Source organism: Herpailurus yagouaroundi, unplaced genomic scaffold, assembly GCF_014898765.1.
Source record: "Herpailurus yagouaroundi ecotype Mexico unplaced genomic scaffold, PumYag 140, whole genome shotgun sequence".
Classification (NCBI taxonomy): domain Eukaryota; kingdom Metazoa; phylum Chordata; class Mammalia; order Carnivora; family Felidae; genus Herpailurus; species Herpailurus yagouaroundi.
In genome coordinates, this window is record NW_024412395.1 from 85,539,010 (window position 1) to 85,563,279 (window position 24,270).

The 24,270-nt window shown below is 41.4% G+C and overlaps 1 protein-coding gene across 3 annotated transcripts in view; it reads right to left on the reverse strand.

Moving 5' to 3' along the window:
• KLF7 (KLF transcription factor 7) overlaps positions 1–24,270 on the reverse strand; it is a 91,829-nt gene that overhangs the window by 37,863 nt on the left and 29,696 nt on the right. Inside the window, exon 2 of one of the 3 annotated variants that reach the window (XM_040476013.1) lies at positions 9,907–10,335. In XM_040476013.1, the coding sequence (XP_040331947.1) occupies positions 9,907–10,335 (429 nt within the window). Of the gene's footprint in view, positions 1–9,701; positions 10,336–24,270 lie in introns of all 3 variants that reach the window. The other 2 variants (XM_040476011.1, XM_040476012.1) reach the window with 2 other exon arrangements.

The window sequence follows — 24,270 nt, forward strand, 5'->3', positions numbered from 1 at the left end:
GTACCCAGGCAGAAACAGGATAGCCAATTAGCACACTGTATTTAATGCTGATGTGGTTTCCTAGTAACAGGCTGTACAAGTCTGTCTGTTGCGTTTTCTCCCTCCCTTCCTCACATTTTCCTCAATCATGCACAGTATTACTATTTGCCCTAATTACTGTTTCTCCACTGCTTCGAGCGGCCATTATTTTGTCCCCAGAGAAATTGGAAGAACTCAGGAAAAAATCTTCTGTAATGACAGTATTTAGTTTCAAATTTAGATTAGCTGTAAGCCTTGAGACACCAAACAACAACAACAACAAAGAATGAAAAAAAAAAAAAAAAGCCAGCAAATCGCCTTCTGCCTAAATTTGTAAGTAGCCTATGGTACCTTTTCTATATGCTAATATTTACATGTGGGTGAAGCAAAAAATATTTAATAATGCATAATGTCATTTTGCCATACGCTACACTTCCGAATAGGCTGAATCCTCTGTGTACTTGAATTTATTCATATTGATTTTCTGACACTCTCTCCAGAACACCAGGAACGTAAGATGTCTTATTACCTATATCAGAGAAGGGAGATGTATCTTTTGTTTTCTTTTTAAAATACCAATACTAGTTTCAACAAGCTCGTGACCAATGGAGAATTCAGTATGAACAATCATTATTTCCTTTCTACAACAGAACTCGAGTGTGGGTAAAGAGTGTGCGTTCCCCACAGCAAGGAGATACAGACACCGTAAGTTCCTAATCCCTGTAATGAATTCCAGTAAGGTGACATTAACCACGTGAACATGCAAAATGAAGACCGAAAACGTTTAAAAATGACTGCTGCACAGCTATCCTCTGCTACTCCTACTGCATCATGCTGCCCTCGGATACTAGAATATGTACCAGTCAAGCTTTTTCTTGGGTTCTATTCATCAGGGCATAGATTATATAATTTTACATTTTTTAGGGCATCCATTAGATGCCTAGAACCTTCCTCACTTAACAGTGCCTTCGCTTTTGGAACAATTTATAGTCCTTTTTACAAAATTTCTCTGATATGAAAATAGCAAGGGCTCCAAAGGAAGACATTATATACCATAACACACTGAACTGGGCGATAATAATCTACCATGAAGGGAAAGTTTTTTCTCAACTGAAGATGGTTTCTGGCTTCCTTCCCTAAAACAAAAGGATTGATTGCTTTTATCAACTTTAGCTTAACCTAGTGAAACAGTTGAGACTGTTCTGTCCCAACAAAGTTGGGATTTTGAACAATTGTATTGTTTGCCTGAAGACAGTATGTGTAATACTGTTTTACTTTACTGAGCTCCCTAAGTTAAGTGTCAATTATGGTAATGAATAGAGAAAGGATACATTCCAAAGGCAGAAACAACAAAAGAAGCCTAACTCTACGTTTTATGATACTGGATGAGTGGTTTGCAATATAAAATGGGTTTTAAATTATAAATGAATTTTATTTTGCAAACAAAATAAAAGGGGTCTAACCTGAATGCAGGTAACTTTTGAAGGGAAGAAGGCAAAAGACTCAGGGTCTAAAAAAAAGGGGCGGGGGCAGTCTGCCAACTAAGCCTAGTTCAGGGGGTCCAATCCCAGGTCAGTCCCTAACTCTCCACCTCAATAAGCACAGATGGTGAAGGAGAAAGAAAGGTGAACAGAAATATGGGACAAACCATGAAAAGCTTATTCTCACTGCAGACACTCTTAAATAATTTAAGTGGGTTGACCTCCATTATATAAGCTAGTCAGAGTCCAACATTGGCTACCAAACATAGAGACACTGCAGGAATGAGGAATAACTCTTGTCATTGGTTGGCCAAATAACTAGCACATTAAAAAGTCACTAACTTTTGATTACCTTGAACAATCTTGCTTCTACTAACATTTAGCTCGATAACTGTCATGTCAATAGGACTTTTAAAAACGGTTGCAAAGACGTTACTTTTAGAAAATGTAGAACATCCAGGAGCAGAAGACAGAAGGTGGAAAATGCTGTCCCAGCGTCCAAAACGCCCCCATCTTGTCTCCCTGCTTGCTTGAAGATTCCTGAAATTCCACTAACTGCCTCCCGTAATCGAAGATTAGAAAAATAATAACAAGAAGAAATGTCATTCTGACGTAAAGAAGGGTAATAAAGGAAGGCTTCAAAGGCAGGAAGTGACTCAGTGCAAGAAAGCATCAGGTGTAAGGTTCTTAGGTGGGGCCTGAAGAAGGAACTGAGATTTTAGGAAACAGGTTTGCCCACGGCCATCCAGTTCACCTCCATTAGGGTGGGGACAGACAGAAATCACCTGGCTGGAAAGAGCCAGACTCTCACCATTACTACCTGAGTCACCTGGCAGAGCTCTCAGTCCCACTGCACGTATGCCCAGCATAGGCTCGGTCCCCAGAGAGTTCCATTTGCTTACCAGAACTAACGTCCTTACACGAGAAGTTTGTTTTCTCTTGATTCATTTTCAAGGCTTCCACCATAATTTCTACTAAATTCAAGCCAGGTATCTTTCAAAGAAAGACAATCATTTTACAAATACATTTTCATCTATCCTTATATTCTAACTTTTTAAAAAAAGATATTCCAAAGTTTAAAAAAAAAAAGTTTTGTTTTGCTTTTTTTATTACACACTACCTTCTTCAACTCCTTTTTTTTTTTTGTCTGACTCAAACAGAATCACTCCATTTTTGTTTTAATTTCAGAAGACATAAGACATTAAGTATTGTCTACCCCCAGCTAATTCTTATACTATCACTTAGCCTGTACTCTTCACAAAGCTTCATTTAATCTCCTCAAACCTCCCAATGTAATACATATAGGACAACCACGCTCCTCACAGTCATTAACATTCTTATTATAATACAAACAGCTCTGTACATTATCTATTTATTAAACAGAACAGTTACTTTTTTTTGAAGTTCACATTTGGCCTTCTCAGTGTCATTCCTTCATTTGCACAGACTTCTCATGACCTTCTTTTTCTTTTCTCTATCAAACAGAGCTGGCCCAACCTTTAAGTCTGAGAATTTATAAAATTCTATTACTTCAACTGCCTTTTCTGAAATGAGATTCCTCTTTTCTCTTCCCTCATTCCTACCTCCCACCCCCAATCCATGCCATCTTCTCTTTTGAGATCAGCTTCCAAATATAGTGACTTTGTAAAACCACATTTCAGGCTTTTGCATCAAAAAGCAAAGTCCCCAGGGCTGGGGGAAGGAACAGAGTCTAGTATAATGGGTGTTCAAGAAATATCGTTTATGATGAAATACTTATTAATTTCATACTTTTTTCTTTTCCTTCCATTCTTGTTTTAACATGCTTATTTACTTTGCGACTACCAATTATCCATTAAAAGGACATCTGGAATAGGCATCCCGTGAAGCCTACATTTATTACCATATTAAAATAATAAAATAAACGTGCTTGCTGTGTATATGCCGAGGTTTATGCCATTTCAGCCAGTATATGTTTACCTAAATTTATCTTCATAAATGTTAACAGCCAGCATATTGCTAAATTACCATGTGGTGAAGCTCTAAGAATTTCTTGAATCATAAAATTCTCCCATCAATTGTTTTCCATCATCTCATTCCCACCCGTTCTTTTCAAACACTTTCTCTTAAGCTCTTGAATATGCTAAACCCAAACTATCACACCCTCCCATTAAACTCTCTCCACCTTGTGAACTGAACAGTTAACCCTTATTCCAGTTTCCATCCCATAATAGGGGTTTAATGAGTTTCTGCCTCAACACATGGATAAACTTCATTAGCAGCCATGTGTCTCAGCATATTAAAGGCCCTTTAATGTCTTAAAATTGCCCTATTTCAGTTGCTATTGTATAAATTCAAAGAATTCTTATCTATGGGGCTGAGGAGGTTGAAAGTGGTCGATGGGCCCCCTACAGTTCCAGACTGAGGTATTTAATTTTATCCCGCTGATACGCCTGACCTTGAATTAGGGCTTCTATTTATACAAATGGGTGTATTATCACATTGGCATCATTTGAAACGATGAACAGCATTAATAAACACCCTGTTCAAAAAGAGAAAAGAGACTTTTTCTGAATCATGCTCGCTACTTCTGACCTCTGATAGGCACCCCTACTCTCATGCCATGCTATGTCTCCCTTTGCACTCTTTCTTGGAAGGGCTGCCCCCAGCACTGCTTACTCAGTGGCACAGAGCCCGACATCTCTGGGCACTTACTACCCCATCTGAGGAATGACTGATAGAACAAACAAAGTGACTAAGAGGATGATCCATTAAATAGCACGTAAGCCCAAGGGACAGGAGGCCTGGGTCAAGTTTTAATTCTGCCAATGACAGGTCATAGAACCCGGGCTGGGGCATTTTTACACTGTTGGTGCTCAGTTTCCCCCAACACGTGATAATGCTTGCCTGATTTCATAGGGATAGAGTATTAACATTTGTCATTTTAATGAGTGCATTGGGACTGTTAGAAGAAGTCTCTCTTTAATCCTAAGGTAAAAAAAAAAAATGGTTTTTTTGACCATTTGACCATAATGATAGTAACTATAACAGTAACAATAATGGGCCTAGAAACGGAAGACCATTCTTTTGTAATTTCCTTGTTCTGGTACTTAGTCACTTGATGAGGCAATATGTTTAAGGACCCTCCCAACTTTATTCTATTTAGAAGACACTGAAAGTAGTTTTCATTGTCAATTTGTATTTAAACTATGTCTCTCATTTCCTCTTAATAATGAGTTATTAAGAAAAAATATCTACTTGATTTCTTTTCCTCTTGTTAGTTAGCATAGAAGTTAAGAGCTCAGATTTGAGCAATACTGTTTGGTTTGAATCCTGGCCCAACCACCTAGGAGCTGTGTGACATTGGGCAAGTTACCTGACCTCTCTGGGCCTCATTCCCTCCATATTATAAGAATAGCACCTATGTCATTAGAGTAATACGAGGACTAAACGGATTAAATTTGTAAAACACTTAGAACAATGCCTAGGATGTAACACCCGCTTTATCTTTGTTGAATAAACAAAATAAATCATATTTCAAACTTTGAAGAACTTTCATTATGTAAATTAAGCACTTTTATTCACCTGTTAAACACAAGGCTCGTCTTTTCATTTATAATATTTTTAGCTACCTTTTCATTTGAAAACAAACTATTTCCCCAGATCCAAGTTAAGCTTAGAAATGGTGCCACCCCGTGATTCAGTGAGACCTGTCCCAAAGCAGACATAAACAGTTAAGTAAATTGCACACTTGTGTTATCTTTCCACCTAAAAAGCACCCCTTTACGTTCTTTGGCACAAAAATCCAGAATGTCCTTATCAACACCCATTGATTAGTCTAAAGCAACCCCCTGTCCATAGAAAGAATCCTCCAAGTAGAACATGTGAGAACATGGCCTTCTTTTTTACCCTCCTCTGTGACCAGCAATCAAAAATTTCATTCCTGGCCTTTGTCCTGACTTTGTCAACATGACTCACTCTGCATAGTGTACGTGAATCTCCATATTAGAAAATTTTATTTGAATTTCCATATTAGGCAAGTCTGATCAATTAACACAAAGTGCCATTTCAATCCCAGGCTTTTTTTTTTTCTTCTTCTTCTTCTCAGAAGTGACCAAGAAGAAACGTGGAAAACAATTCTTTCTCTTTTTGCATAGAAACTACTCACATTTTAACAAACTGACTTGTGCGGAACATGCGCATAACAAAGTGATTTTTTTCAACTGAAAGTGAAGATTTCCTTTGCATCAAAATATAAGGACAATTTAGCTGACTCCAAGAAAATGAATAAAACTATGATCATGATAATTGAATTATTGAGCAAGAAAAATCCGTTACACAAAGACCAGAAGACGGAGTGAGAGAGAAAGGTCTGTAATGGTTGGCTGCTAAAGGACATTTTTACGCACATGCCAGCACTAAGTGCTCTTCGCGATGAATAAACCATATGTCCATTTTTATATGCTTCCTTTCACTAAGATCCTGAGACTTCACAATATTCCCTTTGTCCCAGTCCCTGCCTTGTCTTCCCCCTCCCTCGGTTCCCCCATCCCTAACTTCACCTCCTTGGGCAAACAATATTTGTGCCCTAGCTACCAACTTGAACATCTGCTACCTTAAAAAAAAAAAAAAAAAAAAAAAAAAACACAACATTGCAAAATATTCCAGGGGGAAAAATTTTAAGGATTCAGCACCCTCAAAAGAACAGCCACAGAAGGGGGGGCTGGGGGGGGCGGAGGGGGGCGGGGAGGCATATCTTTTCCAGCTCAGTAAATTCTATCTATATAAAGATTAAATGAATAACATTTTAAAAATTCTTCAGTGCAAGCAAATCCATGTTACCAACAATGTATTGTCTTTCTTATGCATACAGGGAGACCCACACGTTTTATTTTATTTCATTTTTCCAACTGTGTCTCCTTTTCAACATATTACCGTATAGAAGAGATACAGCACATACAGAACTCTGGAGAAAAGGAGGCCAATGGTTTCCCTCTTTTTACCAATTGTTTTCTCATCTTCTTCTTTTTTTTTTTTTTTTTTTTTCTGTCCCCAAACACTTACCCATCTGAAAGATAAAGAAATGTTTCCACTGGATTAAAGTGAGCCCTGTGTTAAAAGAGCTTGCCCGAATCCAACCAGAGCCCATTTCTTTTAAACTCCATTTCAACACTGGGTCGGCAGTTCTGCCCTTTCACTCGCTTATATCGGCGACTCCTCCAACCAGATATTCCCATCGCCATATACCTTTGCCCTCAAGCTTGTACTAGTCCATTGCTTTTATATGTTTGCACTTAATTTGATTCCATCCTTCATGCTTTTTTCATTATTCTTAGTTCATCCACACCACATAAATTATCACCTTTGTGTTCAGTTCCCCATGTGCCCCATTCACACCAATTCCAAATAAATACTTCTGATTCTCATCCATTTGATCCAAATTAATTCACACTCTCTCTCCCCATCCTCCACCTCCACCTCCCCTCCTATTTCTCTTGTGGCACCTACTTTTCCTTCCATGCTTATCTAGGAGGGAGGTTTTACAGGCAAAAGGCTTCCAGAGGATGCAAGGTGATTGCTTTCTGCATTGTCTTAGGAAAGCCGAACTCTACGGTGCTTCCACCTTCAATGAGCCGACGGCTGCACATCCAGATGCACTTTCCTCAACTGGTGTCCACGAGCATCGTCACCCCCTGCACAGGGTGACGAAAAAGGCTTCTTGCTTTTCGATGGTATTTAACTTTGGCAACGGCCTTATTTCCAGTATACATAGAGCTGTTTTTTCACACGATCATCACTAATCAATGGCAACAGCAATCCTACTAACTACAACCAACTCCACTACCATCTTTCATGAGCTCTTACGGCCTGCCAAGTCTTTTACATACGTTTATTCCTTGAGCCTTCAAAACAATCCAGAATGTAGACAAAATTATCCCTGTACTTTACAGACGGCTACACTGAGACTTAGGGAAGACAAAGCACTTAACCAGGTCACAGATCTAAGAAGCAGAGGAGCCAGAATTCAGACCGAAGTGCACCAAACCACAAAGCCCCGCTCTTCACCACTCTGCAGTACTGCCTTTCAGTAATGCATGGTGCCTCCTTGGATAAATCCCCCGCGGAGAGGAGTCTTTCCACTAAAGTCCACCCTACGGCAAGTGGTTGCAGGTGCTGGGGAACATAATGAGCTCCACCTTGGTAATCGTTCCGAGTAGACGATGCCCAAAAAACAAAGCACCGAATAAGGGATCACTCCTAAGAGGTCTCCTTCTGACACGTCCGTTGGGCAAAGGGGATAGGAAAAAGGAGGAAATGCTCTGGACTCCCCCTTGGAAAAAAGAATCCTGCTTCCCCAGAGCCTTCCGGCCTCCATACTAGGCAGGATGTAGCCCGTCTCAAAGTCAGTAATTCAACAATGTGTCCATACTCATGAATTCCACACCCCCAACGAAGCTCAACATTCTTGCCTCATCCTGCTTTCTCGGGTTTCCTGGGGAGAACAGGAAGTGAGTCACCAATGAAAGTCCGGGAGCACTGCAATGTCTTGCCATTACTTTCCTCCTTGACTTGAGAAGAAAGAAGTATGAATAATGATGACCTTCAGGACACTCTCAGGGAGGGAAAGAAAGCTGACTCTCGCAGGGGATGTTAGCCTTGGTGTCTGTGGAGTGGACAACTCAGACCCAAACCCTCACGGGGAACCCTAAGTGGGCCTGAGCTGTGGGGTTCAAGAGTCACGTTAGGAGACCGTCCCATGAACCGAGCAGGAGCTACATAGGCAGTTAAGTGCAGAACTGGAGGAGTACGTGCCTCAGTCCTGTATAGCAAGGAAGCAATGTATTCTCATGCTCCCATGGGAATGGTTTTGAGGTTCAAAATGGTGATTTCTTCTGGACATGTATGCTGCATCTTACTTCAGGGAAGTACTCCTGTCCTGCACAAAGGCATTTCACGGCGGGGCCGCCCCGCGCCCCAGCGCACCAGAGCCGCAAGGGGCCTTAGGCCAGTCTGCGTGACAGACGTGGCAAACGGGGCCCGGTGAGGTAAAGGGACACTCTCAAGGTCACAGAGCTAGTTAGTGGCAGGGTTAGAACCAGAACTAGCTAGTTCGTTTTTCTGATTTTCCAGCCATTGAACTTTTCACTGCACACGTCCTTGGTGGCACAGACCAAAACCTGCCGCAGAGCACCAGGAAGACGAGCTACAAGACCAAAAAGAACTCCCGCCAGCCACTTCTCCTGGCCCAAATCCAATCACGCATTTCTCTCTGGCTACACTCTCACTCTGCTGCTTCTGCTTCTGGAGCTCTTCCCTACTCAGTTGCAATGTACAAGCAGTATGCACAACCACACAGGCGATACAGCCGGGACTCATTTAAAAGCCACCAATGACAGTAATTGCTCCTAGGATGCTAACGCCAAGAAGAAACACCATCCCTAAGCTTGCGTCTCAAAGCACACGACGAAGACCAGGTGTCAAGGAAAATGCCAATCTCACTCTTTTCTCTATAAACCCCACTCTTCCAAATTATCCCGTTGCTCCAAAGATCACTACGATTCCTGGGAATCACGCAGATAGTCCTGAGAAAAATATACAGTCCCCGCCAGTCCCTGCCCTCCCCTACCACACACATAGCAATGTAATCACTTTAGCAACTTCTCGGTAACAAGCTCATTAAAAAGCAATTCTGCCATCTCCCCATAAAGCACGCGCCAGAGAACAATGCAAAAGAGGAGATGCCAATTAATTATAGAATGATCACATCTAATGAACTCTGAAACCCTCCTGCTGTTGGTGACTTTGACGAAAAATCAGGGACGCCCCGACTACCTTGCGTAACTGTGAATTCTTTCAAATGGGCCTCCTCAGATTCCACGGTTGATCAAGGCTGCAGAACTACACTCCTGAAACACCGAGGAGTGTCGGGAGGTGACAAGTGCCCGGTTGGCCGGGGCCCCCCCCCCCCCCCCCATTGGGGCATCCTTGGAACCGCCTGGTTCCACGCCGGGGTTGGCACCGCCAGCCCGGGGCCTGCACCCGGGGCCTCTGCGGGGGCTCAAGGTCACGCGTGCGTCCCTCGGCTGCCCCGCCCCCCGGCCCTCGGGCCTGGCTCCCACCCCCCAAGGCAGCACGAGGCCGCTCCTCGGAGCCCCGACGCCCTTCCCACCGCGAGGCTAGAGGAGGAGGAAGAAGAAACCACGTGCGGCCAACTTGTACCACTACCTGTGTGAGTCCTCTGGTGGGCCTTTAGGTGGGAGCTTTTTGTATAAACTTTCCGGCACCCGTTAAACTGACAGCGGTGAACCCTCTTCTTGTTTTCGGGGCACGCCTCGGCCCCCACCCCTCCTTGCTCGCTGTCGCTCTGTCCGCTCTTAACTGTCCCCGCTGCCGCCACGGCCGCCGCCGCCGTCGCCACCCCTCCCACCTTTACTGAGCCGAGCGCAGCCTTCTTGGCCACCAGTTTCAACGTCACCGTGCCATCCACGGCTGAGAGAGTCTGTGAGGTTTTGACCAGATGGCGGCTGAGCTCAGGGGACGAGGGGGGCGTTAATGAGGTCACTGCGTTGAGCTGGGCCTGGTTGACGGCCGTGTAGCTGTCGAGAGAAGAGCTGGTTGGCTGGAGGCTGAGGCAGGTCTCAGAGAGCAACTTGTCCCGAGAGAGCAGAATGTCCACGGCCGAGCTCTTCTCGCAGATGGTGGCTTCCACGGGGAGCAGCAGCGGGTCCAAGCGCCGGAAGCTCTCCTCAATGCACGGGGGAGGAGAAGCATGGAGGAAACAGTCCAAGTCCTCACCGAAGGTCTCCGAGATCCTCCTGGGCTCCGTCTGTAGGTAGCGTTCCAATTCAAGGCATGTCTGCAGGGGGGAAGGCGGGAGGGAGAGAAACAGCCATCAGAGGCAAAGAACACCGTGAGGCCCCATGTTGACAGGCAGAGCAGGGAGACACAGAGAATGGTTTCGCGGCCGGAGTCTGAAATTCTCTTGGTGGAAGGTCTGACCTTATTTACTCCCTGAAGGCTTCTGAAGGGTTCCTAAGGGCCACATCATGTGAGTTTAATGAAGGGGAGCTAGAGGCCCAGAAGGGCTGTCTCGCCCCGTCGGGATCCCAGAGAATATTCGGGGTTAAAGTCATCTCCTGCCCTACAACCCAAGTCAGCAGGTGAGATGCTCCAAGCAGCCCCCGGAGTTCCCGCGTAAGCAAGAGGCAAATAGAATCACACAAAGTTTTTCATACCAAAACAAGACTTCCCGTACTCCACGTTCATTTTTCAAATAGACGGGGGCAAGTCACAAAAATAAGTCAATTTTCCAACCTGCCCTGAAGAACAAACCATACCCACCCAAACTAAGAGGTGACCTCGGCCACGATGAGCCAACAGCAAGCTCTGCCTCGGATTCCCTAGCTGGCAGGAACAGACACTGTTCTCAAGAATGCCTCTCACAGAGTCTTTGATATATAAGACAAAACTCCCATTGTCTACAGCAAGTTATTCAAAATACGATTGCTACCTATTTTGTGGCAAGAAGCATGAGTCCCATTACAATGGTTTAGTATCTCTGACTATGTGATAAGAATAGGTTCAAACACAGCTACTTGACTTGCTAAAAGATAGGACCCAATAGATTTCAACGTAAAGCTTTCACCTGGTAAAGAAATAGAGCAAACTGAAGAGTTCAGAGTTGCAACAAATCTTCACCCATGGTGCTCCTCAGACTTTGTAAGGTGGTGGAAACGCTGTTGCGGCAACAGTGTGGCTATTTAAGTTTGTACTAGAAAGCTCTCCTCACTTACAAATCCCGCTTTTCCAGAATCTTGTGTAAAACGATGGCACTAACTTGCACCATCAGCTCAATTTGCTCTGGTTTCTGGGCTCCGACAAAGAAACACTGATGACCAATTTAAAATGAGACTAGCTCCTAATTTACTGCCTCCGTAGAGCATCTTCGATTTCAACCAGTGTTCAGAATCTAGGCTTTTATTCTGTTAAGAATAGATTTTAATGATATGCCTCATTGTGCTGTATATGTTAAGGATTTTATTTTGGTGACATTTCAAAAGGTTGTTTTTGTTTTTGTCTTTGTTTTTCTCTTATCCCATTTATTCTCCCATATATTTGTAACAGAGATGCACTATCAAGTGGGGTTTACCTTTCCCCGGATATAGAATCATAGCACCATGGAGTTTCAGAGCTCTTTGTCTGGATTTTATGTAGACGGTGCTTCTTTACCATGTGCATATGTCAGCATTTTACCTGTTTTTCTTTTTTTTTTTTTTTTTTTAATTTTTTTTTTTCAACGTTTATTTATTTCTGGGACAGAGAGAGACAGAGCATGAACGGGGGAGGGGCAGAGAGAGAGGGAGACACAGAATCGGAAACAGGCTCCAGGCTCCAAGCCATCAGCCCGGAGCCCGACGCGGGGCTCGAACCCCCGGACCGCGAGATCGTGACCTGAGCTGAAGTCGGACGCTCAACCGACTGCGCCACCCAGGCGCCCCTACCTGTTTTTCTTAGACTGCATGAAATAGCCATTGCCATTGCTTCCCTATTTTGACAAGGTTCTAGCTGCATTTGCACTAGGCTTAGTACTTAACCTCTAAATCAGAATCCATTGATGGTCACTGCCTTTGGTATATTCTCTGCCAGCCTGCCCTTCAGGGCTTCCAGTCCCCCATCTGTATCCTCGTGACATCTCATGCCCGACTTCTCCTCCTTGCTTGTCTCACTCCACTCCTCCTCTCTGAATAACCCAAGCTCTACCTGTGAAGTTTTCTTTCCTATTTGCCAAAGTATCTAATACCATCGTATAAACTTCAAACTTCAAAATCTTTGAATCACTACTTATGGTCTCTCACTGGTTATACATTTATTTGTCTTGTGTCTTCTGTTTATTTTTTGTTAGTGTTTTTTATTGCGGTATAATTGACCTATCACATTGTATCATTTTCAGGTGTTATAACATAATGATTCAATACTTGTATACACGGCAAAATGATCACCACAGTAAGTCTGATTACCAAAAAGATTGGTTTTTAATCAGCCTTATGGTAAAACTCTGCATTAGCGAATAAGACAAAATAAGATTGTTAACTATGAATTAACTTTGGCTTTCACTGTTGACTTTTAATAGTATAAACTAATGAACGAGTCTAATCTCCATTCAACACTCATGTCACAAGTTTTCACTCAACTACTGTGTTCACAGCAAGGTACAAGGCTTTCTGTGTGTTGGAAGCAGATATTAATAGATCCATGCGAGGTAGGTGCGGAATAAGAAATTACAAGCTAAAAATGACATGAATTTACAAAGCAAAGTGATACCAAATAACATAACATAAAGTATATTGATGAGTTCTTAGGGGATGAGTGGACAATGAATTCTACAGTCTATAATATAATGGTATTAATCAAGAAAAGCTTGTGGGAAAAGTAAGTTTTGATTCTGTTTTACTTATTGATTAAATAATAGCTCTGGTTGAGTAGCTTCCCATCACTTCATATTTGAAACCAACACTGCCACCTTCTCAGGTCTAGAAATCTGCATTATCTTCAGTTACCCCTTTTCTGAATTCCAGGTCTCAAAAATTTCTTTTCCCTTTTTCCATCTCATTGCTAGAAATTGCCATTTATCTCTCTCCAATAATGAAACCCTCAGGCTTAGCTCCAATGAATTCACTTCTGAATCTCACTCCTAAAACCTCCCTCTAATCTCCTCTTCTCTTTTAAAACCCTCACCTACCAAGCACAGTGCCTGGCACCCAGCAGGTATATAATATCTATCAAACAAGGACAAAATCAGCTTTATACTCTTACTTTGATTATTCTATCTCCTCCACTCCACAGAAGTCATCTCCTGACACCCTATCCTGGACCATGCTGAGGCCAGCAATCTTAGAAATGAACACTAATACATGTCTTCTGGAACGTAACTGTAATGTTTCTTCAGCTTTGCCCAAAACTGATGAACCAGATCTTTGAGACACAGATATGTTCTGCGTAAAAATCAGCTGAATCATGGATGACAAGTTGTCCGTCCTTGAGGCAGTTTTTTGCTTCACACACAAAGATTATTTCACGACATGGTCACCTCTGTCTTTTGATAAAGTTTCTGTATGTCATGTCTTCTTACATACTTTCTAGCTCGAAGATTTGAAAGCCACTAAGAAATTGTTGTGATCGTTAGGAAGCTCAGATCTCTTCATATTCAGAGTTGTGGGCAACTGAGAGATTCTAAACACATTTACATGCTTTTCTGGGAAGTTAAAAAAAAAAAAATCTACCCAGTATGCCCTAGTTTAAATCCCAGGGGCACACAGGTCACACTAATGATCTAAAGATAGAGATACATCTACTAAAATGTGGGAGATGCTGGACCACTTAAGAGCAGCTATCATTTGCAACTCTAATGCAGGGCATTCTTATTCCATCTGAGAATCGGAGAAGCAGGAGTACCCATCAGGATGTGCTGGATAACCCTATGAAATCATTTTGTAATGGTTTTTGTCTTGAGAAATCCACTTCTTATAATATTCTACTTAGAGAGATGAGAAGATTTTGTTAATCAGAAACTCATCAGAAGTGCTGGGAAATAAAATGTCAAGAATGAGAATTTTAATGTTAGATTATTTATAAGCCAAAGAGAAAGTTTATCTCCAATGTTTTTCTTTAATGATTACAAGGACTCCCTTAAGAAATGACTCTGATGTTTAATTGGAATTTACTCATAGATGTTAATACATATATACAGAGAGAGAGGTTTATATAGAAATAAACATGTATATGTGTGTGGGGGTTTACATACATATTTCCTAGTTCTGTCTATAGGAAGAGTCTACAAGCAAAGACACCTTGGTAGCAGTGAGCACACCTACTATACAGATCTTGTTTTCTAAATATCATCATCCAATAAAGGGAACCAGGGCATATTGGAGAAACAGTTGATTCAAAGTGTGGGGCAAAGTAAATAAAAGATGAGCCTAGACTATCTTGTGGTACTGGAAGGTAAGGAAGTGTTCATAAAGTGGTAGATATATGTCAGAAAGACTCAGGAGCCAATTTGAAGGAGCTCTCAGTGGCCAAATCTGGACAATATGAGCAATAGCAATGAATAGTGATAATGTATTTTTAACACATGGAATAAAATTAATATCTATGAATCCATAGTGATAGAAATAAATAGTCGAATCAATAAACAAATGGAAAGGGTTAGCTTCTCCTTCTAATAAAACTATAATTAATAAACATAGAAGTGATGATGGAAATAGGAAATCACCATTAAGCAAACAAAAAAGGAATAATGACTATAGGCAAGAATCACCAATGGATGCTAAAATTAGTACATGAAACTATAATGAGAAGCAAGATATTTGCCAGTCTCAAAGTATCCCCCCCCCCAACAAGGTGGATATATTTTGACCACATAAACAAAAATAATAATTTAACAGTAGGGAAGCCTGGCATGCACCACTTTAAATATACGATCAAAGTCAGCAGCACCAGTAATAAAACATAATCATATTTTGTACCCTGGTATGATAGGCTGCAAAGGGCACAAAATTATTCTGTTCCATTCCTGCCAAAAACATATAACCTCGGTGTAATCGTGAGAAAACATCAGAACAACCCAAACAGAGGGCCATGCTACAAAATAACTGGCTAGTATTCTTTAAACCATATCAAGATCAGGGGTGCCTGGGTGGCTTAGTCAGTTAAGCATCTGACTCTTGGTTTCTGCTCTGATCATGGTCTCATGGTTTTGTGAGTTTGAGCCCCCATCAGGCTCTGCACTGACAATGCAGAGCCTGCTTGGGATTCTCTCTCTCCCTCTCTCTCGGCCCCTCCCCCACTTGCACTGTCTTTGTCTCTCTCAAAATAAATAAATAAAAACTTTAAAAAATATATCAAGATCACGAAGAACAAAGGAGACTGAGAAGCTGTCCCTGATGAGGGGATTAAGAAGATATGATAACTAAATGCAATGGACTTTGGATAGGAAAAAGACTTGGATGGGAAAAATCATTTAATTCAAATAAAGTAAACACATTAGTTAATGGCATTTTATCAATGTTAATTTCCTGGTTCTGATCATTGTACTATGGTCATGAAACCTTAGGGGAAGCTGGGCAAATGTATACAGGAACTCATGCACAATTTTTGCAACTTTTCTGTAAGTTCAAATAATTTCAAAAGAGAAAGAGAATAAAAAAAGAAATGACCATTGGCAAACTAGGAGTGTCTCCAGATTGCAAATTTGGATGTAAAGTTCAAATATTTGTTTATCTACCAGAACCAGAGATTTACTCTGTCCCAATGACACTGTAGCTAGCAAACCCCAACTCTGAGACAGCAGATGTCAATTTAATTACATAAATTATGCCTTTCCAATACTTCATGTGGGAGATATGAGACTTCCCTCAACCTGACCTAACAATACAACTTAAGACTTGAGCCGCTGGATCAACTTCCACTCCCTCAAAAATCCATTACAGTCAGCAACGGGAAGGAAATGTACCCAAGTACCAAGTGATTTTCTTATTATTTATGAGGTCCAAATGAGCTTTGTGAAGACACTCCAACATCTCAACTTCAAAACGTGTGGTTTCTTCTCCTAGTTTCATAAGATCAACTGAAATTGGTTTTGAAGTCATCTTAAAATTTGATCATCCTGAAATCTTTTTTAATACTCTCTCCATTTTGTTCATAGTACTTACTGAAACATGCTTATTAAAAGTGATAACCCAAGCCTTAGTTTAAAAAGAAAAAAAATTCAAACCTATTACTGCCATGCCTACAACTTCTGTGACAGGTTCTGGAGGCAGAAATTGACAGAGAACAGAATAACCCAAGTCTTGTAGCACAAATTAAGTTCCCCCAAATCTCCCAATGTTGGCAAGAGGTAGTTACTTTAATGGGATCAAGAAATATGTAAGAAACTTGGCCATATATGGGCATGATGATGCCAAGGTTACCAAATGGTTTTCATTAAACCTGTCCTTCTCTCATCATAAATTGTATGAAATTTGTCATTCAGGATTGCAAACATCTCCAGTCACTTTTGCCATTTCCCCTACAACCCTCCCCTAAAGATTCTCTTTACCTATTTTTCCACTCTTTACTTTCCCTCGTATTCATATGCTTGATATAATCTTTCAACTTCCCTCCCACTAATCATTCTTTCATTCAAAGTTCAACATAGTCTATCTTCTTCAGGAACCTTGGTCTAGAAAAAAAAAAATGGAGTTAAGAAAATATGCTGACTGCCAAGTGTTGAAATACACACCTCCTCAATCCTGGACAAATAAACAGTATCTCCAAAATGAATCTATGGGTCCATAGACTGATGGTATGCCTGGTTTATTAAGATCATAATCTCCTTGTGATTTTAGTTTGCATTTTTCTAATGGCTAGTGATGTTAAGCATCTTTTCATGTACCTGTTCACCTATTAAGGTCCTCTGCTCATTTTTAAATTGGATTATTTGTTTTCACGCTATTGAGTTGTACGAGTTCTTCATATATTTTGGGTATTAACTCCTTGAGTACAAGGTTTGCAAGTATTTTTCCCCCACTCCACAGGTTTTCTTTTTACTTTATTGATGATTTCTTTTGCTGTGCAGGAGGCTTTTAGTTTGAGGTAGCCCCACTTCTTCATTTTGTATTTTGTTGCTTCTGCTTTAGGTGTCATATCCAAAAAATCATTACCAAAGCCCACGTCAAAGAGCTTTATTCCTATGCTTCCTTCTCGAATGTTTTCTTTACACCCATGCCAGCATGACATGGGTGCAAAGGAAAGGGACCCCTTGTACACTGTCGGTGGATCATAGATTGGTGCAGCCACTATAAAAAACCAGTATGGAGGAGCCTAAAAAAAATTAAAAATAGAACTACCATATGATCCAGCAATTCCACTTCTGGGACTATATCCAAAGGAAACAAAAGCACTAAGTCAAAAAGATATCTGCACCCCCGTGTTGATAGCAGCATTATTTTTAATAGCTGAGATAAGGAAACAACCTAAGTGTCCATTACTGGATGAATGGATAAAGGAGTTGTAGAGTATATATACAATGGAATATTATTCAGCCATTAAAAAACAAGGAAATACGGGGCGCCTGGGTGGCTCAGTTGGTCAGGTGTCTGACTCTTAGTTTGGTTCAGGATATGATCTCACGGTATGTGCTAATGAGTCGTGTGTTGGACTCTGGGCTTACAGTGCAGAGCCTGCTTGGGATTCTCTCTCTCTCTCTCTCTCTCTCTCTCAAAATAAATAGGTAAACATTAACTAAAAACAAGGAAATCCTACCATTTGTGGCAAATGGGTGGCCCTTGCAAAAATTATGCTAAGTGAAATAAGTCAGACAGAGAAAGAAATATGCTGTATGATCTCATATATGGAATCTGAAAACAAACAAAACAACAACAAAACTCATAGAAAAAGAGATCAGACTTGTGGTTACTGAAGGCAGAGGGTCGGGGGAGAGGATATTGGAAAAGGTGGTCAAAATGTATATGAGATATATAAGAACTAGAGATGTAAAACATGATGACTACAGCTAACGCTGCTGTGTGATATACAGAAAAGTTTTTAAGAGAGTAAATCCTAAGTGTTCTCATCACAAGTGTTCTCCTTCTCATTTCTTTCTTTTTATTGTATCTATATGAGAAGATGGATAATGGGTGAACCTACGGTGGTAATAATATATGTAGGTCAAACCATCATGCTGTGCACCTTGAACTTACACAGTAATGCATGTCAATTATTTCTCAATAAGAAAGAAAATTTAATAAATTAATTTTTAAAAATTACAATCTTCTTAAAAGCAATGATCATCATATTCCTTAAGTTACATGAGTACTCAAACAATAACAGTAATATTTCAGAAATAAACTTCTCCCTTATTATCTCAGATGGCAAAGATATCTAAGTGTTCGAAGTGGTGTAAAGTTGTAAGAGTTAGAACTTTCTAAAATAATGAGCTAAAATCTCCTTACAACCCCCATCCATAACCACCACCATAACTACATCCATAGTCAGTTGGGCACACTCTAGTCCAGTCTCCTCAATGTCATCCCTTTACAAACAAAGTGTTTAGAACATAAAAAGTTCTTGTTTTCATTTCTGTGTCTTTTAATGTGAACATAAGATAAAACCATTGGTCCAATATTTTTGCCATCACTCATTACTGTGTCCTTATGATTAATTATTTGGAGTCTTTGTATCCATGAATACTCAAGTTGGTGAATCAAACACAAGATAGAAAAGAAAAGAAATCGCATTTTGTGAATTATTTTTTTCTGGAATAGTATAGAGTCAATTAAATAAAATGCCATCTACGACTACCTATGTTTATAATTAATTGTCAGTCATTTGTGGTCCTTTTAGTCAGCTACCCTTAATCCCAATCATTCTACCTATTTCATTCACCTAAAAGATCCAAGAGTTAAAAGGGCAAAGAGATCAAGCAAACTGGGGAAAGAATATAGATGCAAAAATATAAGGATATATCGTTTTCTATTTCATGGAAACTTGCAAAGTCATGTTCTTCTGAGATCAGACCTGGACCTGATGATGATGATATTGATGATGATGATGATGATGGTGGTGATGGTGATGATATTAACGGTGACGATGCTTCTAGCAAGGAAGAGGTGAACTCTGTTCCCAGAAAGAATGCTCACCCAGGTAATTACACATGCAAGTAACTGCATCCGGCTACCCATGGGAGCCCCTTCCGATATTTATTATGTGTGGTTTTGTCACGTGCTATTAACCATGGTACCACCATCCCCAAAGAGCGTGAAGTGCAGAAACAGGGAGATGAATCCCTTACCTTTCTCCTGGGATTGTCCCAAAGCTTAATTACTTTTTTGCACTTTAAAATCTTCACACACACCCCAGAATGGAAATAAAAGTGACACAAGATAAGCCAGTGATAGTGGGGTAATTTGAGCTTCTTTTTAAAAATTATCTTCTAAAATACTCTTTTTTTCCGAATTCCTTCTTAGATATACTTTATGCTTTATATATACTTTATACTTTTTATACTTTATACTTTTTAGCAAAATCTGTATTCCTCTGACTCCTGAAACCAACTCTGTAGGACTGCAAAGCTTGATATGCATGGGAATTTTGTGATTTTTTTTTTCCCCTTTAAAGGATGATATGATGTAATGGTTCTGACATGTTTCAAGTTTTTAAAAATTAAGTCAGAGTTGAAAGATGGGAAAGGAAGTGGACAGCACCGTCAGAGAGTTCTGGTACCATTTTTCTTAGGAGTGAGTGGAGAGATAGGAAGCACCATGATTATGATTAATAAGTTCATTTAAGCCCACTGGAGCACCTCAGACACCAAGTAGTTGGACTTTATTGCACATCTTCCTGGGTTTCAACATTTTAAAGCGGGTTTGAGGAGGAGAATGCAATATTAAGTTTAACCCATGGTAGAGACTGTGTATGAGCCAGTGACAAGAATCAACCACATAAGACCCCAAAAATGATTCCTTTTAAACAAATATTCACTCTTTGTTGACTTTCATTGCCAGGAAATGTTAAGGTGGAAGGCTAGGAGAGAATGATTTTGTCTAGAAAATAAAGGTAAGTAAATATATAGTACAAGTAAAAATCTCCTCCTGAATTTTTTTAGTTATTAGGCTAAAAAAAAAAAACCCGACCGCCCCAAAGCCACATCAATAGCACACCCCAGAGGTGCAACAGCATTACACGTCACTGTCAGAACTGCTGAATTCCACGAAACAACCGTGGGACTACAATGGCAGATCGCATTCCTTCCCTCTGTTTCTTACATCACCCGGTTGCTGGAGATGAAACCAAATTAAGTGTTTCCCTCTGGTAATGTGTAAATTCTGACAGACAATGCAGTGAAAATTAATTGAATTCTAAACCAACATGAAAGCTAGGAAATGTGTACCAAAACTTCTTCAGCATCTCTCCTCCCCCAAACTATTTTCCACATACGGGGCCGCCTGGGTGGCTCAGTCGGTGAAGCGGCTGACTCTTGATTTCAGCTCAGGTCATGATCTCATCGTTCATGAGTTCTAGCCCCACATCGGGCTCCACAGTGACAGTGTAGAGCTTGCTTCAGAATCTGTCTCTCCCTCTCTCTCTTCCCCACTTGCTCTCTCTCTCTCTCTCTCTCTCTCAAAATAAATAACCAAAAAAAATTATTTTAAACATACAAAGAAAATATTTGTTTGTATATTCTTCCTTGGGGAGGTGGGGGAGGAAAGAGAGAAGATTAAAGGCCTGGGGAGAGGGTGCTGTCTTTGCAATAGGCCGCCTCCAATACCCCTTTCATCTTCCAAGGATTCCTTAGTTGCAGCGCATAAAAGAAATCCCCAAAACAACTCAAAGCCAAATTAAATGTTAAGGTGAGTTGTAAAATCACATGACCTGCGCAGAGCGGGGGCCCAGGTCTTACGCTCCTTGAAGGAAGGCACTGGAGTCCCCCACACCTCCAACAACTTGGAAAAGGACTCCCTCCTTCAGAATGTCTATGATCCTCAGAAATAAGTGTCCACAAGGGACAGGATGGCCCATGCCCTGAGAAGGCTTCCTACCTTGCTTCAGAGTTGTTTCTCCAGATGTCACCTGTTTCAACATACTGATCCAAAGTCCGTCACACTGGCCTCTACCCACAATTGCTGCACCTACCCTCCACCAGCCCTTAAGAAGAGTCACTCGCTATTACTTGGCTGCTGGGCTAGAACTAAATTCAAACTCATTAGTGGTCAAGAGACACCATGGCTCACGTACAGCTGGATCCCATGAGATGTGTGGCTATGCTACCAAACCAAGCCCGTACTCAGTTCGACATACACGGGAGGAAACCCCGTGTGTTCATTTACAGCTTGAAAACAAGTTTCATTAGACGCCCCTGCTTTGGTCATTACACTTTCATGGACGAAATGAAATTCGTGCTTTAACAGTCAATGAAGAATCATCCTACACTGGGCCAAAGATCTAGATTTGGGCTGACAGTGAGGTTTAAGAAAGAAGAAAAATGCAGAGGAGGCACTCCTAAAGGAAAAACCCATCACTGTACAGAAGAGTGCCAGCCAGGCCTTGCTCAGGAAGGGAGGCCCACTATCCCCACCGCTGATGACAGCCCAAGGCCTTGGGAGAAGGCTTCCCCTCTGAGGAGTGATGGCTTCCCAAGAACAACAATGGCCCTGACAGTTTTTCAGCTTCACCATTAATTTTCCATAAAGAGCAGTTTTCTCGATGAGCGCTTGTGTCAGGCAGGGCCTGATGCTTCAGAAACCTGTAATTATTCTTGGCTCCCCACCCCCCACAGCCTCTGCACCTGTGTCAGTTCAAGGCACCAGCTGGTCGTGTCTTGCCTCCTGCCTCTTAAGGGGGTGGGGTGGAGGGGTAGGGGAGCCTTCATTGAAAACCCAAACTCACATTACTTGCCTCTTCTTCCAAAACACAAAAACAAACAAAAAAAAAAATTTTAACTCACCAATCTCATCCCTTCCCCCAACGGGTCTTGCCAAAGGAAACAAATAAACATTAATTGGCTAGAGAGCCTTCATTCAAACCAAAATTACTGAAAAACACAGTAACAGGGAAAGGTCTGACAAGGGGTTATTAATCCTGTTTTACAACCCACTCTTACCCAACCCCCGCCCGCTCCTGTTAACTTTGCACTCACATGCACACACCCTCCCCAAACTCCCGGGGCCCCTTTGCACTGAGTGGCCAAGATGGGAACATGCCGAACCCATTACATCATCTCCCCTGCCTCTCCCAAATCACTCGCACAGGCTGACTCAGGCTACTGGGATTTTTTTTGTTAAAGCAAACTCATTTCATTGACTCCCTTCTGGAACACTGCTTTATCCTTTTCATTTGGATTAATTAAATATACCTTACCCCTAATCCCCCTTGAAAATCCATGTATGAGTGTTTCTTTTACCCAAAAAGCACAGTTGCACACATGTACAATGTACAGAAACATGCGTGTGTACACACATTCTCTCTCTCTCTCTCTCTCTCTCTCTCACACACACACACACACACACACACACACACACACACACAAAGCCTGAATCCCCAAAACAACAGGTTCAAATCCCATAGGGCCCCTTATGGCAGACGAGATTTAGTGGCTGGTGATCATGGAGGATATTTTCAAATCCAAGAGAGTTTTCAGGAACTTCCATTGTGGAATGACCTGGGAGCACTAGGAGGGGTATTTACTCTACTCCTCAGATGGTGTAAAATGGCAGCCAAAAATATAACAAAAACAAGCCCTAAGTCACTTTTCCTGACATGGATGGTTGTACATTTACTTAAGTTGAGGTACACAGAATCAACTCCCCAAAATATTTAAGGTGACTGCATATATGTGCCGCTGTACTGCCCACCCCAGTTAAGGAAATAGACAGCCCTGTGCACACTGAGGGGCAGAAGACAAGGGATTAAGAATATTGGCCCTGCAGCTAGACTGCCTGGGTCAAAAATCAGGTTAAACTACTTACTGGCTTGCATCATTGTTGGGCAAGTTACTTAACCCCTCTGTGCCTCAGTTTCCTCATCTGTAAAATAGCTAACGGTAGCAACCACCACACAGGAGTATGTGTAAGTCCCAATCACTTGACATATGTCAAGTGCTTAGAACAGGGCCTGAAACATACACTATGTATGTTGTAGCTATTCTCTGACTAGTGTTATTTTCACTACACTTCCAAGAAGACGGTAAATATAAACAAATATAACAATGGCAGAGAAAGGGAAAATAAAAAACACCAAATAATTCTCAAAGTAAAATAAACCTGTGGCGTATAAAAGGTTAAGCAAAGCAGGGGACTCTAGCTGGGCAACTTGCCTCCCTGGGGGCTCAGTTTTCTCTTCTACCAAGTGAATGGGTTGGACTTATAAGGAACCTACCATACTAGTCTGGAGTTCTATGATGCCGTGAAATCATAGTGGAAGGGTAAAGGGTGAAACGTGAGAATGGCTCCTTCAGAGCAGGTTCGAAGGAACTGACCCATGGCTCTGCTGCCCCGCGGGGCGGGGGGTGAGAGGAAGGAGGTTGGAGACTCTGGAAGAAAATGGTCCTTGGACTCTGTTCTGCAAAGGATGCTGTGAAACTAATTCTCTGGTTCACCATGGATATCAGCCTCACATCTAAATGAAAACTTCACTAGAATGGAGGCTACGCAAAGACACCTGGAGCAGTCCCTGAATCATCATGGCCTGTCTCGAGCATTTGTCAGATGAATGAATGAATGAATGAATGAATGAAGCAACTCCCAAACAAGCCAGTCAAAAGTCAATGGTGATCACAATCCTGAGCAGGCAGGAGTACAACAGTATGATGAAAGCCAAAAATTCTTCCTTCTTAGAACAAAGAACATCAGAAACACTGTGTATGCATTTACTACCAACATTTCCTACAGGATATGTCAGTATTTTAGGATCTAGCTATAGGTGATATTTACTTGTCTCTACAGTGTTTTTTATTTGAAAAAGAAATAGTTCAATGTTTCCTGTCTGAGCTACATCCAGTATTCTCAACACACATTGAGGCACATTTAGGTTCACAAAAGGCCACAGGACAACCCTGGGAATATGTACCTGGGTAGGAAGTAAGAACCATTTTCTCACCTGGGACAGTGTCTCCCTCTTCTGCCACTTGCTTTTTTTTCTCCTCTCACCTCTAGAAGCCACCAGAAAGAGAAGCAATAAAGACAAGTGGATAAGATGCTATTTTCAACTCTTGTTCTTTACTGATGAAAAGAACCTGACCTAGGAATCAGATTCAATC